Genomic DNA, 13,747 nt, shown 5'->3' on the forward strand with positions numbered 1-13,747 from the left:
TTCGATTAAAAGTCTGGGATTAAATAAATGTTGCACCATACTACCATGTAACCCGTTGTATTTTATATAAATTAGCAAAATCTACTAACATAAAGGAATACCATCATATGGCCAAAAAATGAACATTAAATGAACATCGTGCAAGGGATAAACTTGGGATGACAATGCAAAATTTTCATCACTTGTTTCTTAAGTATTTTAAGCCACGGAATAGCCATGGATACCGGGGTGAGAAAATTGAGAAAACCCCGAATCCTTTAACGGTCTTTCGTGGAGAGATTCCAGAGGTGATCGCCGAGTAGGCCCGAATTGGGCTGGGCCCGAATTCCGTATTAGACCACGCCTAAACGACTTCGGTCCAAACCCGTCTAAGAAGCCTTCTAGCCCATTTATCCCGGGCCGATCCTGGACGGGCCAGTAGGCTGCGAGGCCGACGACCGAGTCTAAGAGCCGAAGACGTTCTCGTCCAGTCAAATCGCGGCATGCACAAGTGGGACAAAGAATTGACGTGAGAGTTTTTGGCAAGGACTTGGTCCATCGTCTGGTCGAATACGTGAATTGAAAACAAGAATTCACAAACTTCGGCGCTTTAATTTCATCACGAGCTTATGTTACCGAGCCAGGTGAATCGGCCCTAAAATTCATAGCGCAAGGGTCGAATAAAAAGCACCTTTGCCATTATAAAATATGTAAAATCCGGCAATTATATAGTTTTCGCGCAGAGACGGTACGACTACAAAGCATCTTGTGGTCGTCGCCCAAAGATGAGAACGTGAAATATTTCTGTTGGCCGCCTTCCAAGGGGACCAGTTCATCGGGCAAAGAAAGACGAAGATGTGCAGGAACTTTGGATGCGTCGGCCCACGTTGTGATCCGACGACACCTTGTCGATTCTTCTTCGAAGGAACCAAATCCAGCTCTCGGGTACGATTCAAGTTGATCGTGACGTGGATATTGAATTTCTTGTTCAGATTTATTCGTTTCACTGAAAAAAGATGCCGAGCAAAGAAGAAGAAAATGTCACATCAACTCCTTTCTCTTGAAAAATATATATAATTAAAAATGATGCATCAGCATTATGTGTCTTGAGAGAATAATACGAAAATCACGTGGATATGACTGAATTATCATAAAAAATTGATGGCATTAATTTGATGAATTTCAAAATTCAATTATACTTATTTTCAATTTTATGATTCAACTGCATTTCAAAAATAAATTTTAAAACTTCAACACATTTATTTCTTTATTTTTTTAGCTATGTACTAACACAAACAATCACATGGCGAGATTTGATTAGATACTATGCCATGCATCCATAGACATTTCCTTGAAAAAATTAGAAAATAAAGAAGTTAAAAAAAATTGAAAAAGGGGTTGTGAGATGTAAAGGGCCTCATTGCAAGTGTCATGCAATCTTCTATTTAAAACAACATAACACAATCATTCGTAAGTCAAAAGCAAATGATTGCGCAACTCTCAGTCTCTTTTGTGGAAATATGTTATAGTTCTATTTAATTACGATAAATGATATGTTTTGCAATTGTTTTAGAGGGTCACGTGATCTTTTGTGTTAATGATGAAGAGTTCTTGATCCGTGCTAGTTTCGACCCTTTGGTCCTATTTCTACCTTTCGTTTTTTTTTTAATTATCAAATTCCCTTCTATTTTTTTTTAAGTTATGTCGATACGGTGCTTAGTTAGATGCCATTGACACATGACGTCATTTTACATCAGGATACTATTAATTACGTGGCATTAATTGTCGAAAATGCGGAAAATTCATTAATCGGACTTAACCAAAACGCTAGGCGTGCGGGGACACGATTCAAGCCGATGGTTTCGGATACCATTGGCTTTTTTAGCTTGAGGCCCACGGGTCCTTGGACAAGCATGACCAAACCGACGACCATTCTTCCCTTAAAAATCTTCACGGGAACGAAGACGAGGAATCTGAATCTTTCATCCATCTCCCTTTTCCCAAATCGCCCCTCCAGATTCTCTCTAATTACTCCCCGCCCTCCTCCGTTTTTGCTAGGTTTCTGGAGGGCTTATCGCATACTTTTCCGCTGCTCCGCCTTCCGTCACCGCCATCCATAAGCCTTGACCGGACGCAGGAATAACTTCTCCGGCGAAGGAAAAAGCCACCGGCGCTCGAATCGGCCTCCTGCTCCGCCGCCGCCGCCGTCCCGGACGTCGAACATGGTGAAGGAGGACGAGGCCAGAGACAAGGCGCTGGAGCTGTTCCTGAAGATCGGCCTCGACGAGCGCACCGCCAAGAACACCGTCGCCAACAACAAGGTCACCGCGAACCTGACGGCCGTCATCCACGAGGTACCTACCGCCGTGAGCTCGAATCTCGTCGCGCTTCGGTTTGCATGTTGGGGAATCGGAGATGCGTGAGTTGGCGGATGACTGAAAGATGACTCGCGAGTTCGTGGAGTTTGCGATACTTAGCTGTGAATCGATCGATTCGCTGAACTTTTGTTGTTGTCCTCTGTTTCTTTTTTGGTCTTCAGGCTTCTGTGACGGATGGATGCGACAAGAGCATCGGGAATCTTCTCTACTCGGTGAGTTTGCATTTCGTGGATTCAGCTCGTGACAGATTTTAAGTTCATCGGGGGAACAATTTATGGAAATGATGCGTTTGTTTCGAGAGAATTTGATCGCAAATTAGTTGATTCTGGTGTCTAGCGGGTGGGAAGTGGTTTACGAACTTAATCGTTGCTTTTGTCTGCAATGGATTTGCTGCAGGTTGCTACGAAGTATCCTGCCAATGCTCTCGTGCACCGTCCCACATTGCTCGAGTACATCGTGTCATCAAAGGTGAGGACAAAATATAAAACTTTTCGGTTGAGTCTGTGAGTATTATTTCAACCATTTTTGCACGTATCGGATTCTTCTCCTGTTTCAACCATGATTAATTGGCACGATGTTAGATAAATGATTGTGAACTTGGCAAAATGTCAGATAAATAATTTACCTCTTGTTCATGCTGCTTGATTGTCTGCAGATTAAAACCACAGCACAACTAGATGCTGCATTTTCATTTTTCTCCGACACTGGTTCAGAGAGCTTTAAGATTCACGAGTTTGAAGAAGCTTGTGGTGTCGGTATGCAAAGCACTGCTATCCGTAACGAATTCCAATTGAATATTAAGATTTCCAATTTGTTCATATGCTGTTTTGGCATGCTGTTGTGGTGTCTGCGTGTTTTGGCAGTTTAATTCAGGCTGCAAAACACTGTGCCGCCATCGCATGATTATGCTTATGTTTATGTAAAACTATTTTTACCTTTATGATGGTTCTCTTGTGCATTGTTTCACCATATAGCTGATTTTGTGCAAGCAGGAGTGGAGGTGTCTGTGGAAGATATCAAACAGACTGTTAGTGGGATTTTTGAAGAGAGAAAGAGCTCAATCTTGGAGCAGCGTTATCGAACAAATGGTGAGAGATAATCTATTACTACTATTATCAAAAGGCTGAATTCTGTCTTACTTTGATGACTCAGCACTTCGATTTCGATCTTCTGATTTCTTGTTGTAAAACATTGTCCTAAAGTATCTGATGTGCTTTTTTATCCCTTTACAAGCATTTCCTAGCCCTGACTACTTTTTAAGAGCTAAGCATCACATATTTATGCATCGGTTGCAGAAAGGTCCATTATCGTCAACTTCCTCTCCGGGGGTGGGGTGGGGTGGGGTCTCCCAGAAATAGAATTGATGGGTGGCTCTATAGGTCCTATTAGCTAGTAAAATTTATATGGAATTCAAATGCTGGGATTATTCTTGTTGCACCTTTCAGCTTGTTAACTAACCTCTTGTGCAGTTTCGCACGCGGTATAGTTCATGGCATATCCTTTTCTATTAGCAGTGTTGCCCATTTCAGTTATTAATCATGGCAAGAAAATACACTTCTTGGATTACAGTATCTAATTGTTTCTCCTTTGTCTTTAGTGGGTGAATTATTTGGACATGTTCGAAAAATGCTGCCATGGGCTGACCAAAAGATTGTTAAGGTGCCATCTTGAACTTTGGATTTCCCAATTGTTCAAACTTATGATGTTATTCTTTTTCCCTTTTTTCCTCTCCACACTGCTATATTTCTCATTCTTGATGTACCCTTGTCTTCTTATAGCAAATCATAGATACAAAAATGTATGAATTGCTGGGTGAAAGGACTGCTGCAGATAATGAAAAGCCTGCAAAGAAGAAGGAAAAGCCTGTGAAAGTTGAGGTGGGTTTACACCAGGATGTAGAGTTTGCTTTTTGTTTTTTAATTAGAGGTCATTATTTTTATTTTCTCTCTGTTGTTGAGTTGTAGGAGAAGAAAGTTGCTGTGGTTGCTGCGCCACAGCCTTCTGAGGAAGAACTTAATCCGTTTAAGGATTTTCCACAGCCAGAGGATAATTTCAAGGTAAGATTTTTCCTTTTCCCTCTATTTTCCTTTCTCTCAATAGACTTATTTTGAGTACTGGGCATATTTGGAAGCTTGCTCTCCAATTAAATTATGTGCAAGCATATTCTTAATTGCTTTTCCATTCTTTGGTATAGTCTGATCAGACAAATATGTGCTTAATACATTTTATGCCTCCAATTATCAGGTGCATACTGAGATATTTTTCAGTGACGATCGTGTGTTGAGATGCTGCAATTCAAGAGAAATGCTTAATAAGCACTTAACAGTAACAGGCGGAAAAGTTTTCACAAGATTTCCTCCTGAACCAAATGGGTATCTGCATATTGGTCATGCAAAGGTAATACTGAATAATTGTTAAATCATACTTGCGTTCGCTATTTGTTTTGCTTATGGCTACCATTTGTGACCTTAATGACTTCAGGCCATGTTTGTTAGCTTTGGTCTGGCTAAAGAGAGATCTGGGTGCTGCTATTTGAGGTAGGAAAAAATACATTTGTTCTTCCCTCCCCCTATATATATGTAACATGCGTGGCTCTTTTTAGACCATCCATGTGAGTTTGATTTTTAGAATACCTAACGTGTGAAAAGTATTCCATTTCCAGTCCTTTGAATGACAAATAACAAATAGTTCAGTCTAAGCATTGGCTGCTTTCTACATGTTCGTTTAACACTCAATAAATTAGCTTATCAGGCTTTAACAGCGAAAAAGGTGGATATTCATCTTAAATAATCAGTACATTTTCATTGAAGTAAAGTAAAATTCCTATAAATTGTTGGAACATTTTAATGAGCAATAAGCTCCTTGAGCAACTTTGGGGGAGATTTGTTTACTTAGTGTTTCACAATTGCTGCAGCTCTAATTCCTTGGACTGTCAAATCTTATTGCTAGGTGGAGTGAGTTTAGATATGCTTAGATTGTGCTTATTTTGATTCTATATCCAAATCTTTCTTTGTAGGAAATAAGGGAGGTAGGCTAACTGCTAAAAAAAAATGAGGTTTTGGCATATAATGGTCATGTTTTTCTACCTTATGGCAATCAAAATGTGTCACCTTTTGATGATAATTGAGAGTGGTCTAGCTCCAAAATAGTGAAAGCCATTCGTAGCCACTTGAGGAAACTAAATTCTTAATTCAAGTTTTGGAGACTTGAGCTGAAGGTATCCTTAGGGTGTGTTTGCAACTATTTAAGACGCGTTTGGTATCGTTTCTGTTCAAAAATTGTTCCAGAGAACAGAAATTTCTGTTCTCCGGAACAATTTTTGAACAGAAGAAAACATTTGGTAAACTTGTTCCGGGAATAAAAAATGAATAGAAACATGTTTAGTAAATTTGTGTTCTTTTTTTGTTTCTTTTAATTTTTTAATATTTTTTTCTTTCTTTTTCTTTTTTTCTTCTTTTGGCCAGTCTCCGGTCTTAGCCATGGCCGGCGAGGGCTGGCGGCTCGCCTTGGCTGGGCGAGCTCAGGCTCGCCTAGATCCGGCGAGCTCGAGCTTGCCCAACCTTGCCCCGCGCCGGCGAGGCTCGGCCTCGCCTTGGTTGAGCGAGCTCGGGCTCGCCCAGATTCAGCGAGCCTGAGCTTGCCCAGCCACCACCGAGGCTCGGCCTCGCCGGGCCACCGCTAGGGGCCGGCGACGCTCTGGCGAGGTCGCCGGCCATGGTCGAGGCCGGTGACCAGCCAAAGAAAAAAGAAAAAGAAAAGAAGAAAAAAAGGAGAAGAAAAAGAGAAGAAAAAGAGAGGAGAGAGAATTTGTTCTTGGAAATTGTTCGAAACAAGAAACATGTTTTTCTTGTTTCTTGTTTCTGTTTCAAATGTGTTCCGGGAACAAAAAAATAGATTTGGAACAAAAACGCAAACAAACGTGTTTTTGTTCTTTTTTGTTTCTTGGAAAAAAAAACATAAATTTTGTTCATAAACAGAAGAAAAGAACGTTAGCAAACAGGGCCTTAGTTCCTGGAATTAATTTCTGCTCAAAATAGCTTATTTATTTATTTATTTTTATTATTATTATTAGTATTAGTATTATTGTTATTATGTTCCCTAGATGGTTTTCGAGCATTCGAATGCATTTGGTAACTTTACAAAATTTCTATTCTTGGAATAAAACACGAATGCGTTTGGTATGGCTCTCAAATTTATTTGTGACATAGAATTTCTTTTAATTTTTAAATAATTTTAAGAGATTTTTTTTTTTTTTTGCTTTCTCTTCTTCTTCCTCTAGCTGATTATTGGGCTGGCGATTGGCTAAAGGAGGAAGAAGAAGAAAAAAAAAGAAAAAGAAAAGAAAAGAGAAAAAAAGAAAATGGCTTGATTCTATAATTATTTCCAGGAACAAAGAAGTAGCTTTATTGTACTTCTTGATTTTGTTCCAAATTTAGTCTCGGAAACAAATCTGTTCCTGGGAGTTGAAAAATTAGCTGATGTTGCCAAATGGATTTTTTTTTTTTAATTGGTTCCCCGGAACAAAAGTAGAAAAATAGCCAAGAATTGACCTGTTACCAAACAAGGCCTTTTAACTAACTTATCTGACTTAATTTATTTTCTTTGGGCTTAGTTAATAGCCTTTGCTTCCCCTAATGCTGTCTACTCGATATACTGTAAGAGATACCCTTTTGAAGATTGAAGGCTCAAGTTGATGCACTGGAGACTTTCTTACTAATTTCTCCGAGTCAATAGTTTATGTGGGCTCAAGAGGTTATAGCGTTTGCTTGACCCAGTGTTCTCAGCTCTATCTAATGTAGGTGAAATTCTTTTGGAGATTGAAGATGGTCTTCTTGGATAGGAGAAAGGATTTTAGTGTTAAAATACTTGTATGGAAAAGAAGTAACTACAGAGGAAATAACATCTAACATTTGAATTGTGCGGTAAGTGTTATCCTAAAACACACACGAGCAGCACTCCTTGTGATTCTTAGGGCATCAATGTTCTGCTTTCTGCATGACCCGCCATTTACATATATGGCTTCCAATAGGAAGGGTCCATACTGCCTTTTGGTTGTCTAGTGAAGTTAGAGCTGTCTATTTATACTCCGTGAATTCTTTAAACTGTAGCTTAGAATGCATTTTAATAGTTACTAGTGTGTTGTGCTGGTGTTCGAGTTTGATTTCCCCCTAGACTCTTTTATGGATTATGTAATCGTTCCCTTGTATTCTTCTGGAAAGGGTTTCCTGTTTGTTAGCCTTCATTATGTTGTAATGGCACTTGTAGGTTTGATGACACAAACCCGGAAGCTGAAAAGAAAGAGTACATTGATCATATCAAAGAAATTGTTGATTGGATGGGTTGGAAACCTTTCAAGGTGAATTTTTTTTTTTTTTTTTCATTCATTGACTTGGTTTGTTCTTTGAGCCTTTTTACTGGGAGAAAGATCTGATATAACTTGTATTTTGGTAGATCACTTATGCCAGTGATTACTTCCAAGAGTTGTATGATCTGGCGGTGGAGCTTATAAAAAGGGGTCATGCTTATGTTGATCATCAGGTGAGCCGTTGGATTTCCCTTTGGCTAATAGCTAAAATCTTCTTGCTGCTCTGGGTAGAAGTGATTCTATTTCCCCCCTTACTAAGAGTGAAACCATGTCCAATGAGTGTCAAATACTTAACAGAAAGTAAACGACATGGCTCTTATAGCTGTGAATTGGTTATGACTAAGGTAATTTCTAGCGTACACATTTCTCTTTGTGATGCATTCTTCCTCCCAACTAAAATTATTGCTGCTTTAGGCTGAGCCCTTGTAGAATAGGAAGCTTTGGAAGAAAACTTTGGAGGTTCTATTTCTATTGCAGCTCTGCTAATATGTTGCCCATCATATGCTTTTCCCTGCATTTTAGTTATATTTTCTCGCTAGCGTTTGCTGGATCCTCAGTCTAACATAGCTTTTGGAAGCAGGCAAGTTAGATATTTTGCCACATGGATGCACTCATACTAGCAATTCTTCATTTTGTACAACGGTCGCACTTCTTGATTTTATGCAACAGTTGCTAACCTTTCTTCCTGCAAAGATGTTGAGGAATTTCTTCATCTAGAAGTTTTTATTTATGTTGGAGAATTTTCTTGTGTTGCCCACTTCTCATTGTGCTTTATCCATTCTTGATTTAATCTCAGTTTCTTTCATTGCTTAATTATTTTGGTAGACACCGGATGAAATAAAGGAGTATAGGGAAAAGAAGATGAATAGTCCATGGAGGGACAGACCTATTGCAGAGTCATTAAAACTCTTTGAGGATATGAGAAGGGGTTTGATTGAGGAAGGCAAAGCAACACTTAGAATGAAGCAGGATATGCAGAGTGATAACTTTAATATGTATGATCTCATTGCATATCGTATAAAGGTATGCCTTCTTAATTAATTTCTCTCTAACAGCTTGCTCTTATGTTTGTTCTTGGTGATTCACATTTTGGTTTTACTGTCTCTAGTTTACTCCTCATCCTCATGCCGGAGATAAATGGTGTGTCTATCCAAGCTATGATTACGCTCATTGCATTGTTGATTGCCTTGAAAATATCACCCATTCGGTATGTCTCTTTTTGTTTCTTTTTTATTGCATCTCTTCAGTGCATCAATTCTATAGTGTTCTCGTTTGCTGGATGATTCCTGAACAAATGTTAGTACTACTGTTGATGATAGAATAATAGAGGCTGCGTTTTGGGGATAGACTCCATATGGAGTTAGGATGGTGAAGGGAAACTGTGGCTTTATTCTAAGTGTAAAGGTCAGCAATTAGTTTGGTTGTTTGAGTTTTTAAGGTAGTGATGGGTGTGCGTACTGTCTCATGTCCTTAAATATATTAATGAGATAGGAAGGTAAGGATGGGCAGCCATAAAAAGGACCTAAGTTTGATAGTTGATGTGAAGCCGAGGCTCTGTTTAGGGGCACTTTCATTATGTTAATTGTATTTCCTTCGCTCTTCTATCTGATGATAATGAAATGCATAATACGGATTGATGAAAACCTCCTGTGCCCTGCTTAAGTAAAATGTAGAATTTCATGTGAATACAAACTAAGTTGACGTTGTGCACTAATGCCTATTTAAGGTAGCATTAGAAGTTATAAGCAAATGAACTATGGATATGGGATTTGGGATTTGGCTCTGGATTTTGTGGCATGTTAGATGCTTTTTCTTCTCTTTGCTTGATTCAGCTAATTAATGAACAACTATGTGGAGACATTTCAATAGCATGAACTATTCTAATTGGATATAACTATGAATGAACAGGGAACAGGCCTGTAGAGTCAACATAGTTAAATTGGATTTTTATCATTATGTTTGAGGCTAAAGCTACTGATTTGATCTATATTCAGGTTTGAGATAAGGTACATTATCTTGTCTATTAAGGGCAAGTGGCGTCTTTCTTGACTGAAGGCTCACCTCTGAGGCTTTTCATTCAATGACTTAAATCTGTCAACATCCCTTGCTTGAACATATGCTTTGTAGTTGCTGGAACTCCATCTAGGGAGTAAACCATCTTTGCTTGTTTTGAAAATGGCATCTTCCAGATGTTCTTGACGTAGGTTTTCGCTTAATGGCCTTAAAGTATGCAATAGATCTATCCGTTTTAGCCTTGTAGATATACATTTTCAATTTGCTTTTTTTGGACAAGCATGACTCTGTCGTATGAGAACTATATTATGTCAATGTCCTCATGGGTCCTTACTAGGTTTATTCATGCTTGTTATATTTGTATGTTGGTTACTAGACTTGGACAGAATGCACATTTTCATGATGCTCAAAGCAGTAATAATATGTGAATGATTTTCTTTCGCTAATGTGGTCTTTGGTCATTTAGGCTTGTCTTTCCCTCTGGCCTTTGTGCCTTTTAATTTTTCTTTTGTTTTTTTTTTTTTGTCTTCTGACTGGGGTTGTCAACAGCTCTGTACTCTTGAATTTGAAACACGGCGTGCTTCCTACTACTGGCTATTGCATGCTCTAGACCTATACCAACCATATGTATGGGAGTACTCACGGCTCAATGTCACTAATACCATAATGTCAAAGCGGAAGGTGAGGCAGAAATTTGAACCTTGAGCAGTTTTTGATTAGCATAAAGTTGTCGATCCCTTTTCATGTATGAAGTATGTTCTTGTTATGTTTGCAGTTAAATTTATTGGTGACCAAGAAATTTGTTGATGGTTGGGATGACCCACGTTTGATGACCCTAGCTGGTTTGAGAAGAAGAGGTGTAACTTCAACTTCAATCAATGCTTTTGTTCGAGGAATCGGAATCACTAGAAGGTTGAGTTTGTTAAATATGGAGCTAACATGAAAAACATAAAAAAAATATCAAATTGGTAGTCCCTTACTTTAAAATTTCTATATTCTCAACAGTGATGGTAGCACGATACGGTTGGATCGCCTTGAGTATCACATTAGAGAAGAACTGAACAAAACAGCGCCTCGAACCATGGTTGTTCTATATCCACTTAAGGTGTGTGCTGGATTTGTTCTTTATGTGGACCAATAATTGTTTTCGCTGTTTCATTAACTGATTATTATTTTTCTATTAAGGTTGTTATTACCAACTTGGATGCTGGCAGTGTGATGGATCTTGAAGCAAAGAAATGGCCTGACGCTCATATAGATGCAGCTGCCATCTACCAGGTAATGGCTGCACCATACTAGGCATAGATGCTTTAATACTTTTCATTATTAAATCTAAACTTTTTTACATGTCAACTACATGGGAATTTGTAATTAACATTAAATGTAGCCATAGGCTTTGATGAGGTAAAATATCCCTGGATATTCTGGTCTAACTTATGTTGTTTGATTGCTCGAAAAGTATATAAGTCAGGTCTTTAGGACTTCTTTTGAACATTTGAACTGGGTAATCTGTTTGATATATGTATACATCCATAATTTTACTAAAATTGCTTTCAGATGGATTTTGTGAAGCGAATTTACTGTTCAATATTTTCCCCAGGTCCCCTTTTCGAAGACGGTGTATATAGAACAGTCAGATTTTCGGATGAAGGATTCAAAAGATTACTATGGTCTCGCTCCTGGTAAAACAGTGATGCTAAGGTATGGACCTATTAGATTGCTTCCTTTGAAGTTTCAACTTTATCAGATGCGTGCTTGATGCTCAAATTTTATTTTATTATTTATTTATTTATAATTTTAATTTAATTTAATTTAATTTAATTTTTTTTGTGATGGTAGGTATGCATTCCCCATAAAGTGCACCAATGTTATCCTAGCTGATGATAAGGAAACAATCGTTGAGATTCACGCTGAGTATGATCCCTCCAAGAAAACAAAACCTAAGGTTCATATGTCTAATGTTCATTTCCTGTTACTTTTAAATTGCTTTGAGCAAACTGTTATTGTTGGTACTTTGTAGTGCTGACACTTAATTCTCATTTTTCTCTCCCATAATGTATCTCAAGGGGGTGCTTCACTGGGTTGCTGAAACTTCCCATGGTGTCGACCCACTTCAGGTGGAAGTCAGATTGTTTGACAAGCTATTTTTGTCAGAGGTTGGAAATTAACGTCAGAAATTTTGTGTATTCTTCTTCTTGCATTATCTGGTTTATGTGAATAATTAATATTTATTGATATTTGTTGCTAAATTAGAATCCGGCTGAGCTTGGTAAAGATTGGCTTGATGATCTCAACCCGCATTCAAAAATCGTGGTCCCTTCCGCATATGCTGTACCCTCACTTGGAGAAGCTAAAGTGGGAGATAGATTTCAGTTTGAAAGGCTTGGTATGTACTGGGACTTATTAGTGGCATTAATATACTGGCATATGGCTCTATTTAGCATTAGTGAAGGATGTGAATTATGCATTTGAAGCTGAATGCTTTTCTGAGGAGATACTGCAATCTCTATCGCAATCCATTGATATGATTATCTATTTCATCTATTCTTCTTAAATTTCCTTTAGAAGCAGCACAGCTTTGAAGATTGGAAACTCCTTTTTTTTTTTTTTGTGGGGGAGGGGGGTCATCCAAGTACATTGCTTCTAGTGATTGGTTAGGTGCTGGTAGAGCAGTTGCAAGTCTTATGATAGGTTATGTAGAGATCGCTAAAATGGTACATAAAATAGCTTCATGATGGATTGAGAGTCATAATCCAGCTTCCTAAGAGCCCATGTGTCTTTCCACATTATATCTCTTCCCAATCTAGCAAAGTGGGGCCACGAGTTTATTAAATTTTGTCCTTTGTGCTGGCTTCTGCTGTACTAGCCTTCGGTGACATCCTTCTTTTCTGCCATTTTGATAGGATTCTCTGTCTTAAAGTTCTTGGTAAGGTTGTTTCCTCTTCTGTTTTGTGCTTTACATCCACTCGGACAGTTGTTGCATAGATGATGTACTTCTGAAAAGTTTAATCAAAGAAGCATTAGGCAAGAATAAAATCTTTGAATTGCCTTTATAATGAAGAACAATCATGAAGCACTTATTTACGAATTGGTCAGGATTCCCCATGAGTGATCTAGTACGGAGGTTAGGTTGTTCTTTAATAAAAAATGAAAATTCCTGTCTTTTCTAGATTAGTCTGACTGCCACGCGGCATCCATCTATAAGCTATGTAAATGTATTACATTTAATTGGCATAATGTTCTGCACATATACCTTTTGGAGGATGTTTACCTTGTTCAATAGGGCTGAAATCTGTTCATATATTTGTCTGATCATCGTTGTATTGACAATCTGAAATTGCAGGGTATTTCGTGGTTGACGAGGACTCTACATCTGAGAAACTTGTCTTCAACCGGACCGTTACACTACGAGATAGCTACGGTAAAGGTGGAAAGTAGGTTGTCATGATATAACACTAGCGAGGTCTCAAGATGCAACTAGAGATGCACAGGTTCTGAATACTTTACAGATGTATAAACATTTGCCCTGATTATTAACCACAGGCTATTAATCATTATTAACAGGACTACTACGTATATCTTTGAATTAATCACGTTGTACCTATTTTGTTCATTTTTTGATCAAAATCTGTCGTGTCTTTAGATGAAAGTTCTGGTGACTGCTGCTTTGCTTGTGGAAGCAAAACAGTTGGGGAAGTTAGTGTTACATGTGATTGTCATTTGTATCATAAAAATTTGGAATACTTCTTTCCCTCTTCAATTAAGTTAATCTGCTCTATATTTGGGGAAGAAAGAAAACTGTGTGCATGGGTTCTAAGGGGTGAGACCGAGAAGAAAGAGTATTTGGTTTCTATTACTTCATTTAAGTTTTGGGTGCATGGGTTTGAAGCAGAAATATTGCTTTAAAGTTCATCAGAAGCATTGTTCAATTGGTATGATCTTGCATCTGGTCACTTTCATCTCTACTTTTTGGTCTCCTCCACTTCTTCAATCCATTACCTACTTCCACAGC

The 13,747-nt window shown here is 38.3% G+C and overlaps 1 protein-coding gene across 1 annotated transcript; it reads left to right on the forward strand.

Moving 5' to 3' along the window:
- Positions 1-1,972: 1,972 nt before the first annotated feature.
- LOC104433269 (glutamine--tRNA ligase, cytoplasmic) lies at positions 1,973-13,513 on the forward strand. The gene is made up of 23 exons (XM_010045951.3): positions 1,973-2,333; positions 2,519-2,569; positions 2,754-2,825; positions 3,013-3,112; positions 3,350-3,445; positions 3,955-4,016; positions 4,136-4,234; positions 4,322-4,414; positions 4,602-4,754; positions 4,839-4,894; positions 7,623-7,713; positions 7,809-7,895; positions 8,548-8,745; positions 8,831-8,929; positions 10,285-10,416; positions 10,511-10,647; positions 10,741-10,840; positions 10,921-11,013; positions 11,336-11,436; positions 11,575-11,680; positions 11,802-11,891; positions 11,989-12,121; positions 13,079-13,513. The coding sequence occupies exons 1-23, from the start codon at positions 2,202-2,204 to the stop codon at positions 13,171-13,173; spliced, it is 2,376 nt and encodes a 791-aa protein (XP_010044253.1). The 5' UTR covers positions 1,973-2,201; the 3' UTR covers positions 13,174-13,513.
- The last annotated feature ends 234 nt before the right edge of the window (positions 13,514-13,747 follow it).

Source organism: Eucalyptus grandis, chromosome 2 (genome assembly GCF_016545825.1).
Source record: "Eucalyptus grandis isolate ANBG69807.140 chromosome 2, ASM1654582v1, whole genome shotgun sequence".
In the NCBI taxonomy this organism is placed as follows: Eukaryota; Viridiplantae; Streptophyta; class Magnoliopsida; order Myrtales; family Myrtaceae; genus Eucalyptus; species Eucalyptus grandis.

What these genes read in the sequence shown, in the direction of transcription:
- LOC104433269 (XM_010045951.3), top strand. Translation starts at nt 2,202, where the DNA reads ATGGTGAAGGAGGACGAGGCCAGAGACAAGGCGCTGGAGCTGTTCCTG. An exon ending in TGACGGCCGTCATCCACGAG is followed by an intron (nt 2,334 to 2,518) that starts GTACCTACCGCC and finishes TTTGGTCTTCAG; the next exon opens with GCTTCTGTGACGGATGGATG. An exon ending in CCATAATGTCAAAGCGGAAG is followed by an intron (nt 10,417 to 10,510) that starts GTGAGGCAGAAA and finishes TTATGTTTGCAG; the next exon opens with TTAAATTTATTGGTGACCAA.